Source organism: Scheffersomyces amazonensis (genome assembly GCF_036850825.1).
Source record: "Scheffersomyces amazonensis strain UFMG-HMD-26.3 chromosome Unknown RJT21scaffold_2, whole genome shotgun sequence".
NCBI lineage: Eukaryota > Fungi > Ascomycota > Pichiomycetes > Serinales > Debaryomycetaceae > Scheffersomyces > Scheffersomyces amazonensis.
In genome coordinates, this window is record NW_027042742.1 from 394,778 (window position 1) to 415,910 (window position 21,133).

At 29.6% G+C, this 21,133-nt stretch overlaps 13 protein-coding genes and 1 non-coding gene across 14 annotated transcripts; 7 read left to right on the forward strand and 7 right to left on the reverse strand. All coding sequences in view use genetic code 12, as the record gives it.

Annotated features, from left to right (window-relative positions):
• Positions 1–15: 15 nt before the first annotated feature.
• TTR1 (dithiol glutaredoxin) lies at positions 16–429 on the forward strand (the record flags this gene model as incomplete). The annotated part of the gene is made up of 2 exons (XM_064880075.1): positions 16–129; positions 187–429. 2 exons carry the CDS (start codon positions 16–18, stop codon positions 427–429), a joined length of 357 nt encoding a protein of 118 aa, XP_064739136.1.
• A 582-nt stretch (positions 430–1,011) lies between these two features.
• Positions 1,012–2,102, forward strand: MFALPHA (mating pheromone alpha). Its single transcript, XM_064883128.1, has one exon. The coding sequence runs from the start codon at positions 1,067–1,069 to the stop codon at positions 1,985–1,987; it is 921 nt and encodes a 306-aa protein (XP_064739137.1). The 5' UTR covers positions 1,012–1,066; the 3' UTR covers positions 1,988–2,102.
• A 167-nt stretch (positions 2,103–2,269) lies between these two features.
• GCN20 (putative AAA family ATPase) lies at positions 2,270–4,604 on the forward strand. Its single transcript, XM_064881029.1, has one exon. It carries the CDS (start codon positions 2,298–2,300, stop codon positions 4,554–4,556), a length of 2,259 nt encoding a protein of 752 aa, XP_064739138.1. The 5' UTR covers positions 2,270–2,297; the 3' UTR covers positions 4,557–4,604.
• A 149-nt stretch (positions 4,605–4,753) lies between these two features.
• RJT21DRAFT_19384 (N-acetylphosphatidylethanolamine-hydrolyzing phospholipase D) lies at positions 4,754–6,326 on the forward strand. Its single transcript, XM_064883659.1, has one exon. It carries the CDS (start codon positions 4,812–4,814, stop codon positions 6,168–6,170), a length of 1,359 nt encoding a protein of 452 aa, XP_064739139.1. The 5' UTR covers positions 4,754–4,811; the 3' UTR covers positions 6,171–6,326.
• On the reverse strand, positions 6,327–7,034 carry RJT21DRAFT_19383 (uncharacterized protein). The gene has a single exon (XM_064883658.1). The coding sequence runs from the start codon at positions 6,804–6,806 to the stop codon at positions 6,483–6,485; it is 324 nt and encodes a 107-aa protein (XP_064739140.1). The 5' UTR covers positions 6,807–7,034; the 3' UTR covers positions 6,327–6,482.
• RJT21DRAFT_118413 (uncharacterized protein) lies at positions 7,029–7,714 on the forward strand. Its single transcript, XM_064881030.1, has 2 exons — positions 7,029–7,176; positions 7,258–7,714. The coding sequence occupies exons 1-2, from the start codon at positions 7,075–7,077 to the stop codon at positions 7,603–7,605; spliced, it is 450 nt and encodes a 149-aa protein (XP_064739141.1). The 5' UTR covers positions 7,029–7,074; the 3' UTR covers positions 7,606–7,714.
• UBP6 (ubiquitin-specific protease) lies at positions 7,715–9,322 on the reverse strand. The gene is made up of 2 exons (XM_064881031.1): positions 9,272–9,322; positions 7,715–9,198 (listed from the first exon to the last, which is right to left on the reverse strand). Exons 1-2 carry the CDS (start codon positions 9,285–9,287, stop codon positions 7,754–7,756), a joined length of 1,461 nt encoding a protein of 486 aa, XP_064739142.1. The 5' UTR covers positions 9,288–9,322; the 3' UTR covers positions 7,715–7,753.
• A 422-nt stretch (positions 9,323–9,744) lies between these two features.
• On the reverse strand, positions 9,745–9,836 carry RJT21DRAFT_t73. The gene has a single exon. It is a non-coding gene; the product is annotated as a tRNA-Tyr (tRNA).
• A 319-nt stretch (positions 9,837–10,155) lies between these two features.
• Positions 10,156–12,152, reverse strand: RJT21DRAFT_118416 (phosphoinositide binding protein). Its single transcript, XM_064881032.1, has one exon. The coding sequence runs from the start codon at positions 11,924–11,926 to the stop codon at positions 10,199–10,201; it is 1,728 nt and encodes a 575-aa protein (XP_064739143.1). The 5' UTR covers positions 11,927–12,152; the 3' UTR covers positions 10,156–10,198.
• A 67-nt stretch (positions 12,153–12,219) lies between these two features.
• On the reverse strand, positions 12,220–13,347 carry RJT21DRAFT_124951 (uncharacterized protein). The gene has a single exon (XM_064882805.1). It carries the CDS (start codon positions 13,292–13,294, stop codon positions 12,311–12,313), a length of 984 nt encoding a protein of 327 aa, XP_064739144.1. The 5' UTR covers positions 13,295–13,347; the 3' UTR covers positions 12,220–12,310.
• Positions 13,348–14,443: 1,096 nt separating this feature from the next.
• Positions 14,444–16,354, forward strand: RJT21DRAFT_1797 (uncharacterized protein; the record flags this gene model as incomplete). The annotated part of the gene is made up of 1 exon (XM_064883593.1): positions 14,444–16,354. One exon carries the CDS (start codon positions 14,444–14,446, stop codon positions 16,352–16,354), a length of 1,911 nt encoding a protein of 636 aa, XP_064739145.1.
• RJT21DRAFT_118418 (uncharacterized protein) lies at positions 16,178–18,532 on the reverse strand. Its single transcript, XM_064881033.1, has one exon. It carries the CDS (start codon positions 18,426–18,428, stop codon positions 16,377–16,379), a length of 2,052 nt encoding a protein of 683 aa, XP_064739146.1. The 5' UTR covers positions 18,429–18,532; the 3' UTR covers positions 16,178–16,376.
• Positions 18,533–18,613: 81 nt separating this feature from the next.
• Positions 18,614–20,312, forward strand: RJT21DRAFT_19432 (uncharacterized protein). Its single transcript, XM_064883660.1, has one exon. It carries the CDS (start codon positions 18,770–18,772, stop codon positions 20,285–20,287), a length of 1,518 nt encoding a protein of 505 aa, XP_064739147.1. The 5' UTR covers positions 18,614–18,769; the 3' UTR covers positions 20,288–20,312.
• On the reverse strand, positions 20,313–21,085 carry RJT21DRAFT_19433 (ubiquitin-specific protease). The gene has a single exon (XM_064883661.1). It carries the CDS (start codon positions 21,057–21,059, stop codon positions 20,337–20,339), a length of 723 nt encoding a protein of 240 aa, XP_064739148.1. The 5' UTR covers positions 21,060–21,085; the 3' UTR covers positions 20,313–20,336.
• Between the last annotated feature and the right edge of the window lie 48 nt (positions 21,086–21,133).

The following is a 21,133-nucleotide window of genomic DNA, read 5'->3' on the forward strand; positions in this document are numbered from 1 at the left end:
GATTTTTCAATTTGTATGTTAAGTACTGTATTTAGACGATATATAACTACTTCAAGAATGGTATCCCAACAAGCTACTGAAAGAGTTAAAGTTTTAATTAACTCCAAGCCAATTTTTATTGCTTCTAAGGTATGTATTAATAAATAGAAAAATTAACTACGAGAGTTACTAACATTTAATTTATAGACTTATTGTCCTTACTGTAAAGCTACTAAAAGTACTATTGGTGAAATTACTAAGGATGCTTATATTTTAGAATTAGATGAATTAGATGATGGTGAAGAAATTCAAGCTGCTTTATTAGAATTAACCGGTCAAAGAACTGTCCCAAATGTCTTCATCAATGGTGAACACATTGGTGGTAATTCCGATGTCCAAGCCTTAAAATCGTCTGACAAATTAATTCCAAAGATTAAGGCCGCTTTATAAGTTCTATATATTGTTTGTTTCATATCTTTTAATTATTATTGATTTATTGAATATATTTTAATTTAAGTATCTCGGATTTATCTGGACAATATAAATTTATTTATGTCGACATTGTAGAATTAGTTGAAAAAGAACTTTTGAAACAAACGATTGACGTATGAATCAATCGGATATGATTCTGATAGCCATTACGAACGCCTGAGCATGTTTTAAATAATACAGCTTGAGAAGTTGTCAGCTATATTTTACAGAAATAATAGGGCAAATCAACAATCTTGCAGTTGAAAAATTACCTATTTAGGACTTGAAAGACAAATATTGATACACGGACTCATAAAGAAATTTCCGAATCTTAGCGATGGTTTTCTCGAACGATGCTTGGTGCAGCATTTGCTGCAATATAATAATAGTTGCGACTGTCTTAAAAGTTACCCAATTAGGCTGCGAAAGGAAATTTTGAGACAATTATTTAAGATTATATGCTGCCGTATCACGGCACTTCTTTGCAACTCATCTTAATGAAATTTAACCTCTGTCCATCTTAAACTATTATAAATATGATACTTAATTCCAATTTCAGATATGTTTTAAAACTTTTCTTCTCTTCAGAAATTATTAAAACTCAACTAAATACAATATGAAATTCTCATTATTCACTCTTTCCACTTTAATTACTATTGCTCTTGCATTAGCTGCTCCTGTTCCAGAATCTGAAGAAGCTCAAGATTCTCTTCCAGACGTTGTCCTTCCAGACAACGCTATCTACGCTGCAGCTCCTATTAACACTGATCAATATCCAGCTATTGCTGAAGTTGATGGACAGACTTATCTTGTTGTTGTCAACGCTACTCAAGCTCCAGAAATTGCTAAAAGAGAAGCTTCTTGGCACTTAACCTCTAAGGGTGCTTTTGTTCCATTCAAGAGAGATGCTAATGCCGATGCTGATGCTGAAGCTGGATGGCACTTAACTTCTAAAGGTGCTTTTGTTCCATTCAAGAGAGATGCTAATGCCGATGCTGATGCTGAAGCTGCATGGCACTTAACTTCTAAAGGTGCTTTTGTTCCATTCAAGAGAGATGCTAATGCCGATGCTGATGCTGAAGCTGCATGGCACTTAACTTCTAAAGGTGCTTTTGTTCCATTCAAGAGAGATGCTAATGCCGATGCTGATGCTGAAGCTGCATGGCACTTAACTTCTAAAGGTGCTTTTGTTCCATTCAAGAGAGATGCTAATGCCGATGCTGATGCTGAAGCTGCATGGCACTTAACTTCTAAAGGTGCTTTTGTTCCATTCAAGAGAGATGCTAATGCCGATGCTGATGCTGAAGCTGCATGGCACTTAACTTCTAAAGGTGCTTTTGTTCCATTCAAGAGAGATGCTAATGCCGATGCTGATGCTGAAGCTGCATGGCACTTAACTTCTAAAGGTGCTTTTGTTCCATTCAAGAGAGATGCTAATGCCGATGCTGATGCTGAAGCTGCATGGCACTTAACCTCTAAAGGTGCTTTTGTTCCATTCAAGAGAGATGCTAAGGCTAATGTTGATGCTGAAGCCTGATGGCATTAACCTCCTAAGGTGCTTTTGAACCATTCTAACTCTATTTTTTTATATTATATAATACATACAGACACGATTCAATTCTTATTAGACCATTGTTTCCCCTTTTCAGTTCTTCCAATTGTGTCTTACTTACCTTTAAAATATACAGTACTTATTTATATTAACATTAAGAGATTTCATTAATCTCCTGTATAAACATTTATTTTAATTTTTCACTCACTGAAAAATAACTTGGAGTATCAAAATTTTTCAGCTAAACTATGACCAATAGTATATATTATCAGATAAATATATAGAATCGATAAGGATGTCAAATATTGCGTTGCAAGTACGTCAGTCTGTTCCTTCAGTAGATCCTATTGTTGTTGAGTATGCTACTGGGTATATTCAACATGTATCAAAAGCTACTGAAGATATGGTTTTAGCTCAACAAATTGATATAGATGGAGAAATTCAATTTATTCAAGATCTTTTAGTAAATGCTGGTGGATCTGATGAAAAAGTAACCACTTTAATGAAGAATATAAATGAACAATTAAGTTCTAAATTACGAGAAAATATGGCTAAATTAGAACTTACTGGTGATACTTCTAAGAGATTATTAGATGTAAATTTATTAAATCAAACTAATTCAAAGAGAGATATTAATACATCTTTAGCTTTATTAGGTGCAACTCATGATATAGAACATACTGGTAGAAAAATGGAAAGTAGAGTTGATAAGAAGAAATTAGAAAAACAAGAAAGAAAGATTGCTAAGAAAGTGGCTAAAAGAAATAATAAATTTGTTCAATATGAAGCTTCTAAATTATTAAATCAAAAGAAAGATGATGATTATGATTCATTTTTCCTTGAAATCAATCCTTTAGACTTTGGTTCTAGTGCAGGTAAATCTAAAGATATTAAAATTGATAATTTCGATTTATATGTTGGAGATGGTCAAAGAATTTTAAGTGAAGCATCTTTAACCTTGGCATATGGAAGAAGATATGGTTTGGTTGGTCAAAATGGTATTGGTAAATCTACATTATTAAGAGCATTATCAAGAAGAGAATTAAATGTTCCTAAACATATTACTATTCTTCATGTTGAGCAAGAAATACGAGGGGATGATACACCCGCATTACAAAGTGTTTTAGATGCTGATGTTTGGAGAAAGAGTTTATTACAAGAAGAACAAAAAATCAATGAAAGAATTGTTGAAATTGAAGCCTTAAGAGGTGAATTTGATGAAGAATCAAATGAAGTTAAAAAATTAGATAATGAAAGAGAAGATTTAGAAGCTCATTTACAAGAAGTTAGTGAGAAATTATACAATATGGAATCAGATAAAGCAGAAAGTAGAGCTGCTGGTATATTATATGGTTTAGGTTTTACTAAAGAGACTCAACATTTACCTACCAAGCAATTCTCTGGTGGTTGGAGAATGCGTTTATCACTTGCAAGAGCATTGTTTTGTCAACCTGATTTACTTTTACTAGATGAACCTTCTAATATGTTGGATGTCCCATCTATTACTTTCTTAGCTAATTATTTACAAGGTTATAAATCAACTGTTTTAGTTGTTTCACATGATAGATCATTCTTAAATGAAGTTGCAACTGATATCATTCATCAACATTCTGAAAGACTTGATTATTACAGAGGTTCAAATTTCGATTCTTTCTATTCTACTAAAGAAGAAAGAATAAAGAATCAAAGAAGAGAATATGAGAATCAAATGGCATATAGAAAACATTTACAAGAATTTATTGATAAATTTAGATATAATGCCGCCAAATCTTCAGAAGCTCAATCTCGTATAAAGAAATTAGAGAAATTACCTATTTTGGAACCACCAGAAGATGAAAAAGTTATTACATTTAATTTCCCTGATCCAGATAAATTATCTCCACCAATCTTACAAATGCAAAATGTTACATTTGGTTATTCACCAGATAAAATACTTATGAAGAATGTTGAATTAGATGTTCAAATGAATTCTAGAATTGCATTTTGTGGTGGTAATGGTACAGGTAAAACAACTTTATTAAAATTATTAATGGAACAACTTTCACCTTTAGAAGGTTTAATATCAAGAAATGGTAGATTAAGAATTGGATATTTCGCACAACATCATGTTGATGCAATGGATCTTAATCTTTCTGCTGTATCTTGGATGTCTCAAACTTTCCCAGGTAAAACTGATGAAGAATATAGACGTCATTTAGGTTCATTTGGTATTACCGGTAGTTTAGGTTTACAAAAGATGGATTTATTATCAGGGGGTCAAAAATCAAGAGTAGCATTTGCTGCACTTTGTTTAAATCAACCACATATTTTAATTCTAGATGAACCTTCTAATCATTTGGATACTCAAGGTTTAGATGCTTTAGCAGATGCTTTAAATAATTTTGCTGGTGGTATATTAATGGTTTCACATGATGTTACAATCATTGATAAAGTTTGTAATGAGATTTGGGTAAGTGAAGATAATACTGTTAAGAGATTCCCAGGTAATATTCATGACTATAAGAAACATATTTTAGCTGCTGCAGATATTGCTGGTGTTGTTAGGAAGCATTAAATCTTTTGTGTATAAGTTTAGGTATAATAATATATATATATATATAACACATAGTAACACCACCTACACTCATGTCGCACTGTGCAATGTGCAATGTGCACTAAGTAAACTAAGTGAGCACTAAACACTAAACTACTAAGTACTAAGCGATGCGCGCGCGGTAGACATGTAAAAATTAAAGCGCAATTGACCATGATGCTTAAAGAGCAATGAATGATTCTTCAGGTCAAATAGAGGCAATATACAAATAACGACATGAGTTTCCTAACACAAATGTCATTGCATGCCAAGATAGGACTTGGGATATTGGTATCATATACTTCATTTGAAATTTATATGGAACTTAGAACTCAATTTATTATAAGTGAGAGAAAGAAACAGTTTCAAAAATTTAGTAGTACTGATGATGCTGATGTTACAAAGTTTAAATCTGTACTGGTAGGTGGAATGTTTGTAAATCCATTTGAAGAATATAGACCTCAAACTGCATTTGAATTTCTTTATGTTCGAATTATGGAATTACTTGAATCATTCTATGGGAATAAAATTGAATTACACGATAAATTACCGCAACCAAAAGATGGAGCTATAGAAGTTGAAGATTTACTTAAAGTTTTTAAACCTGATAAAGAAACTTTAAGAAAAAATTCTATTATTTTACAATCATGTATTCAAAATGATGATTTTCTGTTATTATATACTCCAAGTAAATCATGGTTGCAAAAGAAGGATAATGATTTATTAATTCCTTTACGTGAAAAGATGTATTTTACTTGGTTAGGTCAATCATGTTCATTAGTTCAAATATCCGGTATAAATATTTTAACTGATCCTACTATAAGTGATCATTTAATAAGTCCACATTTAGGACCAAAGAGATTAACAAAATCACCTATGAATCTTGAAGATATTAAATATGCTACTAATGATAAAATTAATTTTATTTTAATATCTCATGATCATCCTGATCATTTAGAAATGGATTTAGTTAAAAAAATTGGAAATAAAGCTACATGGATTGTTCCATTAGGTCTTAAGAGGAAATTAGCAGCTAAGGGAATATTTAATATATTAGAAATGGATTGGTGGGATTCAGCTGATATTACTCCATTAATATCTACCTCAGAAAAGTTAACTGATAAATATCAAGTTGTATGTGTTCCAGCTATGCATTGGTCAGGAAGATATATCTTTGATTCAAATCAATCACTTTGGTGTTCTTATATAATTAGACGAAATAATGAATCATTACTTTATCATGCAGGTGATACAGGATATCTGAATGAATTATTTAAAATAATAGGTAGAAAATTCGGTCCTATATTTATGGGATTATTACCTATAGGTCAATATTGTCCTTCATGGCATCAAAAGCCAAGACATATATCACCTTCAGAATCTTTACAAATTTGTAAAGATCTTAATATATCAAAGATGAAGGGAATTCATTGGGGGACTTTTAAATTAAGTGGAGAACCCATATTAGAACCTAAGAATTTATTATTAGAATTAGCTAAACAAGCTCAAAAATCAAGCGACTATTCTACACCTGAGTTTGGACTCACTTATTTATTCAATATGACTAACAAGGAAGAATTAGAACTTCATATTTAGGTCAATTAGTCTACAACAACAATTAAATTTTATAAATAAAAACTGGAGAATCATCACAAATTAGACCTATAGACAAATAATATCATATAATTAGTTTTTAGTTTATATGAATTAATAGAATTGATATTTTGTTATTTAGATATATATTTACAGCATTCAGACAACATTATGAATGGGAGGGCATTTCAGTTCAAAGGTAATAAATATACCTTAGCAGTGATTTAATAAATGATTAAAGTACAAGTACAAGTAAAAGTAAAAGTAAAAGTAAAACTATTACTATAACTATAACTATAACTATAACTTTCTCATTCAATTTTGTCTATCATAAATCTTGCTTATTTGAGCTCTTTGTGATGCAATCATTGATCTTTCATATGCTTGATAAGTTGTATCTGATCTAATGACTGAACCTATGGACATAAATAATCCAAATGTACCAACTGAACCTAATATATATTGACCTAAAGTTCTCATAACTCCATTTGGTCCAGCACCATTTTGTAAGATGGAGAATCCACCAAATAATACACCCACGCACACTCCGACGGTTGATCCCATAATGGCTCCCATCTTAAATTTTTCAAAATTTGACGGTTGATGTTGAGCATATTGATATTGTTGAACTGGTGGCATTATGATGATTTAATGATTTCTTAAGATATTTAATCTAAACCTGACTAATTCTAATGTAGTACCTAAAATCTTATGATATTTATTGAATTACCATATAAAACTAAAAAAAATAAAAAAAATGTGAGTTAAAAATGTTTAAAATTTTCAGTCGGATTTGAACACAGGTACACGACCACCAAAAATCAGGTCCAGGATCATTTTGGATAATTGTCCAATTATCATTAACCATTAGTTAATTATAATAAGGTGAATTAAGCCAATAGTACAGATGGGATCTTCCACTTCAAAGCCTGAAACAAAGGTATTTACACCTACAACCCCAATCGACTTCAGTGCATCATTTTTATCCCAATTGGAAAATTCTCCTGAAGTAAGTGTGGGTATCAAATAATACATATATAAATATTTCTAATAACCAGAAGAATATACTAACAATAAAAAAACTTTCTAGTCTGATTATTCAAGAGCACAACATACTGAAAAATATATACAAGAAAGAGTTGCTGAAGAATTAACTAAATTAGAAAAGCAAAGTATTAAGAATTTCCAACAAACTACTAATGCAGCATTAATTCCAATTGATGAAAAACCCGAATTCTCAGTACCTGCTGCTAATGAAAAGATTGCTAAATTAACAGAATTATTAAAATCTAATGCTAATTTAGCTAAAATTGAAATTCCAGAAGCTGTAGTAGCTGCTAAAGATGAAGTCATAAATTGTTTAAAGAGTAATGCTGGAAAATCCTTAAACTGTTGGGATGAAATTGAATCCTTTAGAAATTTAACTAAGGATTTATAAATGTCAATAATAGTAAATTAACTTTAACCCTTGTACAATATTAATTATAATGAAATCCCCATCTTACAAATAGATTAATTAATCTATATAACTATTTATATATTATTTATATATTCCCATATACAAATTTCTAGATAAATAAGGTATCTTATAATCCAACAGCTTTGTAAATTAATAAAAGTGCACTATCACTTTCACCTCCACCAGCTAAAGCTTCAATTTTTTCTTTACTAATTGATGAAACTTTATCATCATTAAATTTCCACCATTTTTCACCATCTAAATCAGTTGGATCTTTTACAAATGATTGATAATGACCAGAATCAGCTGAAGATCCTGCATGAGTAATAACAGCATTTAATTCATAAATTGAAGAAGGATTTTCAGTAGCTTCATCTAATTTATAACTTTCAGGTAAAATAGATACAAGTTCATCAGTAAATTTGGTTTTAATAGAAAGAATTTTCATTTCTTCTTCTTCTTGTTGTTGATGAGGATTTAAAGTACTATCTTTTTTAGTCTTTTTAAAGTCTCGAATTAAATCCAAGTTATCCTTTTCTATTTTTCTAATTCCATCTCTAATTTTTACTTTTTCAGATTTAATAGATTCATCTAACATTTCAGCTAAATCAAGTTCAAAAGGAAATTGAACTCTTCTTAAAATCTTTGATTTCTTTTGAGTATCTCTTCTCCAAAAGAATCTAACAAAATGAACGGTTAAATATTTTGGTAATCTTGTTATTGTTCTACTTACTTCATAATCAGTATTACTTTGTAAAGTATCATTATATTTTTCAATAGTTTCTTTTAATCCTCCAATAATACCATCTCTTAAGAAATTTGTTTTAATATCAATATGACAATTTAATTTATTAGCATCTTCATATCCAATTTGAACTTCATCATCTGGAAGTGCTAAACATTTTTGTTGAGTTTTAAATGAAATTTTAAATAAATCATCAACTTTTAATTCTCTAGTTACAACTTGTAATAATTGAGAAAATGCTTCTTCTGCATCTTGTTGTTTATAATATCCATGATTATCTTTTTCAGCAAATTGAGGGTAAACATTTCTAAATAAAGTTAAAAACAATGAAGGAGTAACTTTTTCAATTTTATTATTCATTTGTTGAAATACTAATTTTAAAGCTGATAATAAAGCTTGAGAAGGATTACTTCCAGAATTGGCAGATACTTGAAAAGTCTTTATTCTTGAAGCAATATCATTAATTTGAAAGATTGATTGTAAAGAAGAATTTAAATAACAAGTATTTCCTAAATTAACTAATCCTGAAGGTTCAGTACTGACAACAGCTCCTTGATGTTTATTAAGATCTTCTATGAATACTTGCTTTTCAACAGGTTTTAATGGTAAATCCTTATCTGGAGTACCTAAAACCATAATAGGTTGTTTAAGATTTAAATTGAGTGAAGCAATAACTTCATCGTCTCCTAATTTACCTCCTTTAATAAGAATCTTTTGTCTTTCAGGAGGTATTTTAGTTAATTCATAAACTTGTTGCTTGAAAACCTTCCCGGTATCGTGGGCCTCGAGATTTATCTCATAAGTCTTCCCAGCATTTTTAATAGAAACTATTTCATTGTTAGTATTATATGTATATATATATATATATATAGTTATAATATCATCTACTCTAATACATACCTTTAAATGAAGACATCTCGTTAATTCAAATATCCAATTGAATAACTGACTGTGTCTCTGTGTCTGACTAACTAAGTTCTTGTGGCAAAATTGTCCCTCGCAGACATTTTCTTGATTTGGTCGTGCAGAATGCGCGTCCCATTTTACAGATTATATTGACTCCTAATATTGTAATGAACACATACTACACTTAAACCAGATAGGGAATGAATAAGCAAATGCATGATCACTTTGGATAAGTATTAAGTAAATGTAAATATTCAGTAAGAAGATTCGGTTTAGAGAGACTAATATGGATAAGTGTATAAATAAAATTGAGATAAGTCATGTGGTAGCGTGTGTCAAAAGGACTGCAACTATTACATAAGTAACAAACCTCAATTACATTTAAAGTAATATAAACTTATCTGAACTCAATTAGGTTAAGCTATATAAATCTTATAAGTAAAAAAAATAAGCAAAAAAAAACGAAATCTCCCGGGGGTGAGTCGAACACCCGATCTCAAGATTACTTTGAGGAGAACCCATTACAGTCTCGCGCCTTAGCCAGCTTGGCCACCGGGAGGAATTTCGCGACAAAAAATTTTGCAATTAACTCATAGACTGTTGATTAGAGTCACGTGATTTTGAATTTTTTACAAAATTTCATTTAATTGACCTAATTGACCTTTAAAATGATCATGTAGCTGTTTAATTGGTATATTCTTGTATTTATATCTAATATATAGTCAATTTAGGTAGTTATTTAAAGAGAATATAAATTTTTTGTTTGACATTTATCAATATTTTTGCATCAATTCTGGAAATTTTTATCTTTTGCAGTAAATATTTGAGAATCCCTTTACTTCTAAAACATATAAGTTGAAAACTACTAGTGGATTAAGTTAAAAGAATTAAACATTTATTCACCTGATTTAACTACTTACTCTATACACCTTCTCCCACTAACGAATATTGATTTAATAAGATACAATCACCACCTCTTTCCGGGTCTAAACCATATGTGTAAAAGAAACCTTCTGATGTTACAACATATATATGTAAAAGATTCAATTCTAATAAATCTTTAGAAGGGTGGAGATCCTTAATAGAAGTTGAAGAATCTTTTGAATTTACTAATAGAGCTTGAGGTACAAAATCATGTTGTAATTCATTATTCATTACAGCAATTGATTTGACATCTTTTCCAACAGCATTGATTTTTAATGAAGCAAAATGCCTGGTGGGTTCTAAAATTGATGAGAATCTTGATGGTAAGAAATCTCCCATTCTTTGAGCAGCTTTCCTACCTAAAGTTTGTGATGATCGCCTTATAAGTCTGGCAACTGATAATCTATTCTGATCAACTAATGGTTCACTTTTTAATGTAGTTGAATTAGATGCATTACTGATTGACTCATCACCACTAACTCCAGAATTTACACTAACATATGAATTTGTAGAACTTTGTGAAAGTTTTCGTTGTTTATTTGATATTTCTTCATTTGCTTCATCATCATCTGCAACTTCAGCATCACTATCATCTCCATCATCTCGTATATCATCAAAATCTTCATTGTCTATATCCCCTTTAGATCCATTAGGTTCCTCTGATTCTTCAATAATTGTTTCATAATCAGGTTTGGTCCTTTTCTTAGAGGCAATTTGTTGGGTTGTTTTATGCTTTTTAGCTAAAGATTCTTCTTCACCTAATCTGAAAATATGAACTGTCTCACTTGAACTTGTTGCAACAACATATTTATTATCAGAGCTAAAGTTAATTGAATAAATTCTTGTTGGATATGTTCCTCTTCTAAATTGGTATAATTTTACTCCTGTCTGTACTGAAAATACTCTTACAATTGTTCCTTTATCGGATGCAGTTGCTAATAATGTACCATCACTTGATAAGGCTATAGCAGCCAATGCTGCTTTATGAGCCTCAATAACTGATAAAGGTTGTAAAGTGGTTAAATTGAATATAATTACATCCCCAACTCTATTGGGAGTATTACTTACTGATTGAATATTATTTTGAATTGAATTAGATCCACCATTTGTATTTATACCCATTACTAAAAGTGAATCATGAGTTATTGTTTTAGGAGGTGAAGGATAAGCTAAATATATATTACCTTCATTATCAGCTATTGTTGATATAGCACATATTCCATGAGGATTTGGACTAGTTTCAATTGTATGCAATAATTTCATAGATGTAACATCATAAATATAAATTTGATCTTCTAATAATACTAAAAGTCTTGTCCTCGTTAATTTAACTTGTAAAATAGATGTTGGGAATATTAAATCACAAATAGTTGATTGTCTCTTTGTATTTATAATTTTTAATTTTCTAGGTGAAGAACCTGGTTCTTCTCCTAATGCAACAACAGCAATTAATGATGTACAATATAACATTTCAATTATTCCTATGGATTCTTCCTTTCTATATTGATAACATTTCCCAAATGTTGGTTTACAATTAAATATTTTATATCCATTATTTAAACCTACCGCTATACACGAGGCATCTTGATTAAAAGTTATGAAATTTACGGCATCTTCAGTATTTTTAACACTATTGAGTACAGAATTAGATCCATCAGTATTAATACTACTGGCATAATGTTGAGATAATGTCTGCAGAATTGAACTGGTCTGAGCTTTCAGCATTTGACAATGATGATGTTATTGCTTCTTATACTTGAAATTTCAATAATTACTTTCCTTTATTGTGATAAAAAAAAAAAATACTTCAGACAAATTTAAAACAGTGATGCAAATGATTCTCTGTTACTCTGTTTATATTAACAGTATTATAAAATAATTACAAAAGCTTTAAAAATTAAATACTAAGATATAATTCTTGTATTTGTATTATATATCTAAATCAGAGCCGTTTATTGTTTTCTATTTAATTTTTTATTTATTTATTTATTTATTTATTTATTTATTTGTTTATTTAGTTAAAGTAGAGCACCAGTACCGCAATACATTAGAGCCCACTTGGTTACTCCACATTTAATTTAATTTAATTTAATTTAATATTTAATTTTTTTAAATTAACTTTGCTAACCAAGTTATAAATCTGTCAAGCATTTCTTGAGTTACTTGATGTCCTGCATCTTCTTGAATAAATACTTCTGAATCATCATTTGTATTTTGATAAAGTTCTGTCCAAACTTGAGATAATTTAGGTGGAACTAAAGTATCCTTTGCTCCAAAAGAAGCAAATAATTTAATTTTATGCATAGCAAAGTTTTCAAAGATTGATTGATCTTGTTTACTTAAATAATTATGGAAATATTCAGGATATTGATCTCTTTTTTGTTCTTCAGTCAATTGTAATTCTCCATACTTGAAGTAAAAATATTTCTTATCATAGTCTTCAGATTCAAGAGGAGTTCTCTTTAATCTATTAATTAAAAGTGAACTTAAATCAGAACATCCAACTATTGGATTAAGAATTTCAACTAATTCGGGATATTTATTAGCAAATCTAATTACTGTATGAGCCCCTAAGGAATATCCACTAATAAAATTTTTAAAAGTAAAGTAAGGTTGAACCTTTTCCTTAAAACTTTCAGTCAAATGATATTCTAAATTCAAATAACCTTGTAAATGATCAATAATTAATTTCAAATCTGCAACATTACCTTCGATACATGAGACCATATCAATTGCATGGGTTGAATTACCTCTTTTCCAATCTGAATTTTTAAGTTTATCAATTAATTTCTCACCATGATTTCTATTGTCAAATGTAACACAAATTAATGGAATCTTAGGTTTACCACCATGCTTTTGATAGAATTGTTCAAGAATGTAGTATGCAAAAGATTGTGTTGTCAAATATGAACCTTCTCTTTGATGTACTAAATATAATACATTAATTGGAATTTCTTGATGATGTTGAGTATTGAATGACTTAACATATTCTTCCAATACAGAGTCATTATACACATAGGTTGTTATACCTCCAATAAACAATTGACGTTTGGAAATGGTGTCACTGTTGTAAGTCAATTGAGGAGTGAACATGGTGATTGTTTTCTGGGTTACTGCTTATTATAATACTTGATAGTTGATAAGTGCTTAGTTGTCAGGTTACTATTTTCTCCACACATCAATCTTTTTTCTTTCATTGTGAACAAAATGTAAGAAGTGACAATGGCACTACTCTTACACTTAACTTCTTTAATGGGTTTACTATACAAATAATTCTATCACTACTATATAGTTAAAAAGCGATTGTTTTAGAGATTCAGTTATATTTAAATAGCTAAAGTCAGGTAAGAATAGGATGGTTTACGACAGACTAATATAGAAGAGTTTACGAGATCGATGAGCATCATAGCATAAGTAAATCTGAGTATTCTATACATGACATTTTATTGTTCTAAGTATATTCTTTGTTTAATGAATGTATGGGCATAAAACTAGACAGCTATGCCTTAGAATGAAATGGCCTCAATGATTTTACGAGAGAGGGAGACAAGTAAATAAGTAACACATAGTTGATTGAAATTGAAATTTACGATTTTTGCAATTTATGTGGGTCTCAACCTCCAGAACGCAATACTTAACCCCTAATTAACCGTACCTAATTGGGAAACGTTGAGACAAAAAAAAAATAATAATCAACATACAATTCAAATTATTTTTTAGGGGCTCGAAGGTAGATAACCCTAAAAATAGTATCATCAATTAAGTAATATAAAATATTACCTAGCTATTCACAATAATATCCGGACATAGCATAGATTTCGGAATATATGCATATGTTTAAGGGTTTGTAGTATCCCAAAATTATTGGACTTTAAAAAAAAAAATTTATTACGCTAGAAAGTCAAGCAGAATATTCTGTATAGTATTAATTATAGTTAGCAATATCGGAGCTATAAATAAATATCTTAAGTATACGCATACGTCTACTAAAAATTAATTCTCATCGACCCCACAACTATCCACAATTAAATCATAATCCGTTGACATTTGATTTGATTTGAATGTTAAACTCATGAAATCATTTTTCATTCATTAGTTATAGCCAATTGTCGGTTAGCATTCCAATCACAAAAGTATCTACCAATTGTTTCATTACGATATTTATACCTACCGTAGTATATCAATAATAATAATAATAATAATAATAATATTAATAACAATAATAATAATACCCAATATCCAATGGAGCAATCGGTTGTGACAGATATTGTTTATCTGCAAACAATCGAAACTCAAGAAGATATCAGATCACCACTTCAAAAATTACAAGAAGTAGTTGCACATGCAAAGTCTAAGAGTCAAAGTAAGATTGACACTAGTTCATTACCTATTAATTCTAGTGCAAATTCTAGTGCAAATTCAAATTCCAGTTCTAACTCTACTACTAATTCAAATCCTAATACCGAAGACGACAATATAATTAGACTATATCCCGAAGTCAATTATCATGAAAACAATTCAGAAATAACGAGTCCAATCCATACATCAAAACCAATGAATAGTGCTGGAGTATATAGTAACCAAGATCGAGAAAGTATCTATTCATTCGATTCAGTAAGTACTAATGGAAGACTTCTTGATCGATTGGATTTTGAAAATGAAGACTTTCTTGAAGATGAATATGGATTAATTAAAAGAGAAAGTAGATCATCAATTCATTCAACTACAAAATTACTAGAGAAATTGGATCTAGAAAATAATGATAGTAAATTAAGAAGAACAACTTCTACTACAAATGCATACAGAATTCCTAATGAAAATAATTTAGCAGCCATTAGAGGTCTAAAATCTTCAAGATCTATTCATACTTCACAACCATATAATTCACAATCTAAAAGTAATGTTCATGTAAAACATGTCCCAATGAATCTTGTATTTCAGAATACTAATAATTCCGTTGGATCATTTAAATCTGATATAGCATCAATAAAAAAAGTAGGTTCTGCATCAAGTACCTCTCTTTCTGCTATAGGTGGACAATTCCAAATACCTACTCAACCATTACCTGATTTTTTAAATTCTAAAAATGGATCGGATTCATCAATAAAGAAACCAGACTCTACTTCACAAGTTGAAGAAATTAATAAACCTTTAGAACAAGATCAACAAACAGTTCCATCACTGACACTGACACTGACTGGTGTATTTAGAACTCCTTCAGCACCAATAATAAGACCTAAAGAAAAACTTCCAACAAGAGCTGGTAGTACAACATCACTTGATTATGGTTCAACAGCTCCTAAACCATCAACAAGAAGGATTTTATCAGAAGGTTCTGAAAGTTCAGGCTCAAGTACTAGTCTTAGAAGTCTTTCTCAAGGTTCACAAATTCCCGAGAATTCTTCACCTGGAAGTCGAACTAAATTAGCTTTACAATTAAGATCTTTAGGAAAACATCGAGAAGCATCATATCAATTACAAATAGCAGCCAATGCCCCATTTAATTTTCCTCAAGCTATGTATTTATATGCGGTAGCATTAAGACTCGGTCAAGGTGTTAAACAAAATGATTTACATGCCATAAAATGGTTATGTAAATGTATAATGAGTCATAGTTCACATTTACAAACTGCTTCACAATCAGCTGTTTCATCATTTATGGATAAATTACATCAACTGCCTCCACAAAATTTAATATCTCTGATTATTAGAAATTTAGATAATACAGTTGATCGAGATTATTATAAAAATGGTAATGATCCTATACTTCTTGGAACATTATTTGCTAAATTATCTAAAGTTCAAATAGCTAAAGTAATTACTGTAAATAAGAATCAAACTGATATTTTGGCATTATGTTATTATGAATTAGGAAATTTTTTAATGAATGGTTATGGATTAGAATTTAAAGATGAAATTAATGGAATTAAATGTTTAGCAAAAGCCGGATCTTTAGGTCATATACCTTCAATGGTACTTTTAGGAGAAATATGGTCTAATAAAACTAAGAATCATAAAAAAGATCTTTATCAAGCTGCTGCTTGGCTACGACTTGGAGAAATCTTTGGCGTAAAATCTATTGGGAATAGTTGGATATATAAAGATAAATATCTTCCATCAAAGTCACTGCCATCAATGACGGCATCACCTTGAATTATATGTATTCATACATAATTTAATTGTTTATACAAAATGAACTATAGTCTATTCTATTATTTGGATTATGCTTATTGTAAACTTCAATAAATTCATTGACCACATTAAATAAAAATCCACTCATTTCGGTTATATTTGAATAAGATCCTAATGGTAAATAATATTGTTGATAAATTGGTCTTAAATTCTTATTAAAATCATAAAGATTATATTCCTTTTGTACAGTTTCTATATTAGTATTTCTCTTTGACCAAGTCCCAGCAAATTTATTAGGAATACTAATATTTAAATAATCAGGACGAGAATTTAAAAACATAGTAGCAATAATATCATTATTTAAAATTGATGATTGTTGTAATTCAATTATTTTATCATTTAATTCTTGACTTTCACTTCTTTTTCTTATATACAGTTGAATTACTTTAGTTAATATTGAATTAATTCGTTTAACAATTAATGCTCTTGTTTGATATAAAACACAAGTAATAATTCTAAAAAATCCATTAAGCATAATATCTTGAATATCTTTTGTCCATTTACTAATATTTATAATTAATTCACCAGTTTCTTGATCTAAAAGTTTCCAAGATCTTTCACTTGGTAAAACTCCGGTAACTAATTTAGATCGTTCATCATAATCATAAGCTACAATCTTCAGGAGAATCCCATCTATTTGACAAAATACTGTTATAAGTTTATCAGTTCCTGCATAACGTTCAGAATATGCCTTAGAATCTTTATATATCAGTAACCAACTATTTTTCTTGGATTGTAAGGTACTATTAATTTCATCTCTTTTAGATTTAGGCATATTATTAATTTGTTGTTCTTCAATACTAAGCTTTATTGGTTCTTCAGGAGTTTGTGAAGATTCTTTAGTTATAACATCATTATTTAATTGTTTCAATTTTTCAATCTTCTCTTGTAATTCATTATTGGGTAATGATTGTACGGTTTGTTTTTGAAGTTTTAATTCTTGTTTCTGTTTCTCAAGCTCTAATTCCTTTGCCTTTAATGATTTTTCAAGATTTTTTAATTTGGAATCTCTTTCTTCTATTTCTTTAATCATACTCTTCTTTTCATTGATTTGAAATTCTAGTAGCTTTTCCTTTTCCTTTAATTGTTTATCGATATTATTGAATTCTAACTGTTTTTTGTCTAATTTAGCCTGCTTTTCAGACAATTCCTTAGCAAGATCTACCATCTTCTTATTTTCTAGTTCAAGTGCTTTTAATTCAGTTAATCTCTCAATATTCTCTCCATCTAATGTGGTTATACCTAAACCTGTAGCCTTAGGAGTTTCTGTTGATTTTCGAATTGTGAATATTGTTCTATATTTTTCCTTATTACGGAAATTAAATCGAACAAAGTATTTTGGTTTTATAGGGTCATGAAGTTTATTTACTGACCGAACCAATGGTAATACTTTGGGAGTCTTTGGTTTATTTGATATATTTACTGTAGAAGTAGAACTAGAACTAGTTCTACTATCAAACATAGATGGTAATGTAGGTGATAACATAGATAATGGTACATCTTCATCGTGATCCGAGTTCTGATGTTTGGTATTACCAACCATTTCTTCATGAGGATTATGATTATGTTGAACAGTATTATTATTATTATTATTATTATTATTATTATTATCATCATCATCATCATCTATAAGTAATCTCTTTTTCATAGGATGCTTGGGATTGGGTGATACTATGGTACTTTTAGATACAGATTCTGAATCATGACTTTGCGGAGGTGTTAGAATCAATTCAGGTAAGGTGGGAGATAGTATTGGTGGGAGAACTCCACTATCATTATAACTTGAAATAAGTTCATCTAGATTCCATGATAGTTTCTTAGGTCTTTGACTATTGAGTAGATTAGAAGTATTTATTGAACTATTTAATGAAGAATCAAGTAATGGTGTAGATACTTCACTATTAGTAGTTCTAGTACTTAATTGGGGAGTAATTGGTGAACTTATATAGGGACTCGACCCTTTAGATTTCTTATATCCTTTAGACTTTCTGGACGATAAGCCCGGAGGATCATTACTAAATATTGAAGATCTCATACTGATTTGTTGCAATTTCTCACTGTCAAGTCATATGATACTCACCCTTAAAAAATAGATGTCTCTATATAATTATAGCTATAGTTTAGAGGGATCTATTGTAGTATAGCTAGATGTAGCTTAACTATGGAGCGACTGATTTTGTTAGCCTAACTTTTTTTTCCTCCCTCACTAAAACGGAGGATGAACTCTCTAAGCATAATACTTAACTACTTAATATACTTAACTACTTAATAGCTACTAAACTAATAGACAAGTACTTAACTAAACTTAAGTAAACATATCTCAGCTAATAGACAAGTATATACCCAGCAGGAGTAGTCAGTTTATAGAGCACGTACATGGCATCTCCCTATAACGAAGTCAAGCCAACGTCGCTTGGGAAGTCTCGAAGAAAATTAGCCAAGAAGTCGAATTCCAGTGTCAGTTCTCGTGTGGATGGTCGACCTGGGTCGTTAAGAAGCGAGGAAGAATCTACTAGTAATAATTCACAAAGTACAGAGGCTCCTGTTTCTTCTTCACCACCAGTAACATCAACAACCCCAGATGCGGGACAATGGCCTCAAGCATTACAAGAATTTGTTAGTAATAGCTTTATTAGAGCTAATTCAATATTAACAGAATATCAAAAGGGAGAATTTAATAAACAATTACAGTATCTTATAGAGAGAGCATTTGCCACGGGTACATTATTTACGAATAATTGGAATCAACAGAAAATTCCCATACTAGATAATGTACCCTTGGCATTGCATGTAGAGACCATTAATAATATTCAACCGGTACAATCAATTCAATCAGTTCAACCAACAAACACCTCATACCTTCCCACAAAGAGACTAGACTATTCATCATTGAATGAATCACGGACTAGTGATTTTGAATCAAAGAAACGTAAGAAGCAACGTTTAGAACGGTTTGAGACTCCACCTCCCAAACTAAGTCCATCTACATCAAATTCAAATTCTAATACTACTACAATAGTAGGAAGATGTCAGGATTTGGAAAAGAACTATTTAAGACTTACATCGGAGCCAGACCCTAGTAGGGTTAGACCCCAAGCAGTTTTGGAGAAGAGTGTCAAATTTGTTCTTAATAAATATTCTGAAAATAAAACTTATTCCTATATTATTAACCAATTTAAATCTATAAGACAAGATTTAACAGTTCAACATTTGAAAAATGACTTTGCAATCTATGTGTATGAGCTTAATGCAAAGATTTCTCTAGAGAATGGAGATTTAGGAGAATTCAATCAATGTCAATCTCAATTAAAATATTTATATTATTTAAAAAGAGAAAAGGATTCCAAATTAAATAACAAATTCTTTAGATGGGAAGCTGAATTATTAGTTTATCGTATAATTTATATGTTAATAACTAATAATCATAGTGAAATGTCAAAATTAAAATTTTCAATTTTACATACTTATAATAATTTTGAAAAAACTGAAAAAGAGCAAACCATCTTTGAATTTATAAAAATAATCTTTGAATTACATCTGGATATACTTTTAGGTAATTATCATCATTTTTTTAAGATTATTAGGAATTTAAAAATTACTGAAGATTTAACTTTAGCTATAACTTTAGTAAAGAATTCCTTATATGAAAAGAATAGATTAAAAGCATTACAAACAATTGTCAATAGTTATAAACGAATATCTGTCGATTTCTTATTAAAGGAATTGAATTTTGAACATTTACAACAATTTGCCAAGTTTCTTAGTAATAATTCTTTATCAAACTTTTTAATTAATGATGATAAAGATTTTGAATGTACTGGATCAAAGGCTACAATTCATGCCATTGTTAATAAACCAAATTTTAATAAGGTTGATATAAAGGGACAAATTTGAAGTTAAAATATTATATTAATATTAATATTATTATATATTAATATTAATATTAATCAAATGATGGAGCAATAGCCATAATATTAAATTTAATTCTATTAGCTTCATCAGCATTATTCATATAAAATTGAATTTTATCAATTACATTGGATTCATTAATTATACTATCTTGATTAGAAATTCCTAAATCAATTGGACCTTTTCTTCTACCATCAAGTTCATATAAATGTTCATCATTACCCTTAACAAATGTTATAAAATGTAAATCAACTACGGTATCAGCACTTGGAGCTTCAGTTTGTCCCTTTTCACCAAAATTTTCATTCAATTTGATTGAATTCTCCAAATTCTCCACCAAAATTGTAGTTTCTTGTAAAGACAATTGTTTATTTATTTGACCCATAAAATTAGCAAATAACAGATTATGTATAATTAACTCTTTAGGTAGATTAGATAAAGCATGTAAGAGCGCATATAATCCACAACCATTTCCTATAGTTTGTTTAAACCATTTAATTTGTTCGAATAATTCATTATTATAATCTGACTTTTTTGAATCTTGTTGATGTCTAAGATTTTCATAATCTGGAGTTAATGGGAATAATAATATTAGGGCATATACTGGATTAGGTAATAAAGCTAATAAATCCGGCTCAGTTAATGAATATACATCATGAAATTCAAGTACAGGAGATAATCCAATGGTATGACCCAATTCGGAAAAGATAGCGGGATTAGATTCCAATGGAATTACTGACTTTGAATCACTTGTCATATTTAATTACTTAATTATTGTAATTACATACATTACTCCCATAGTAAAATTTCAAACATTAATACCTTTATAGA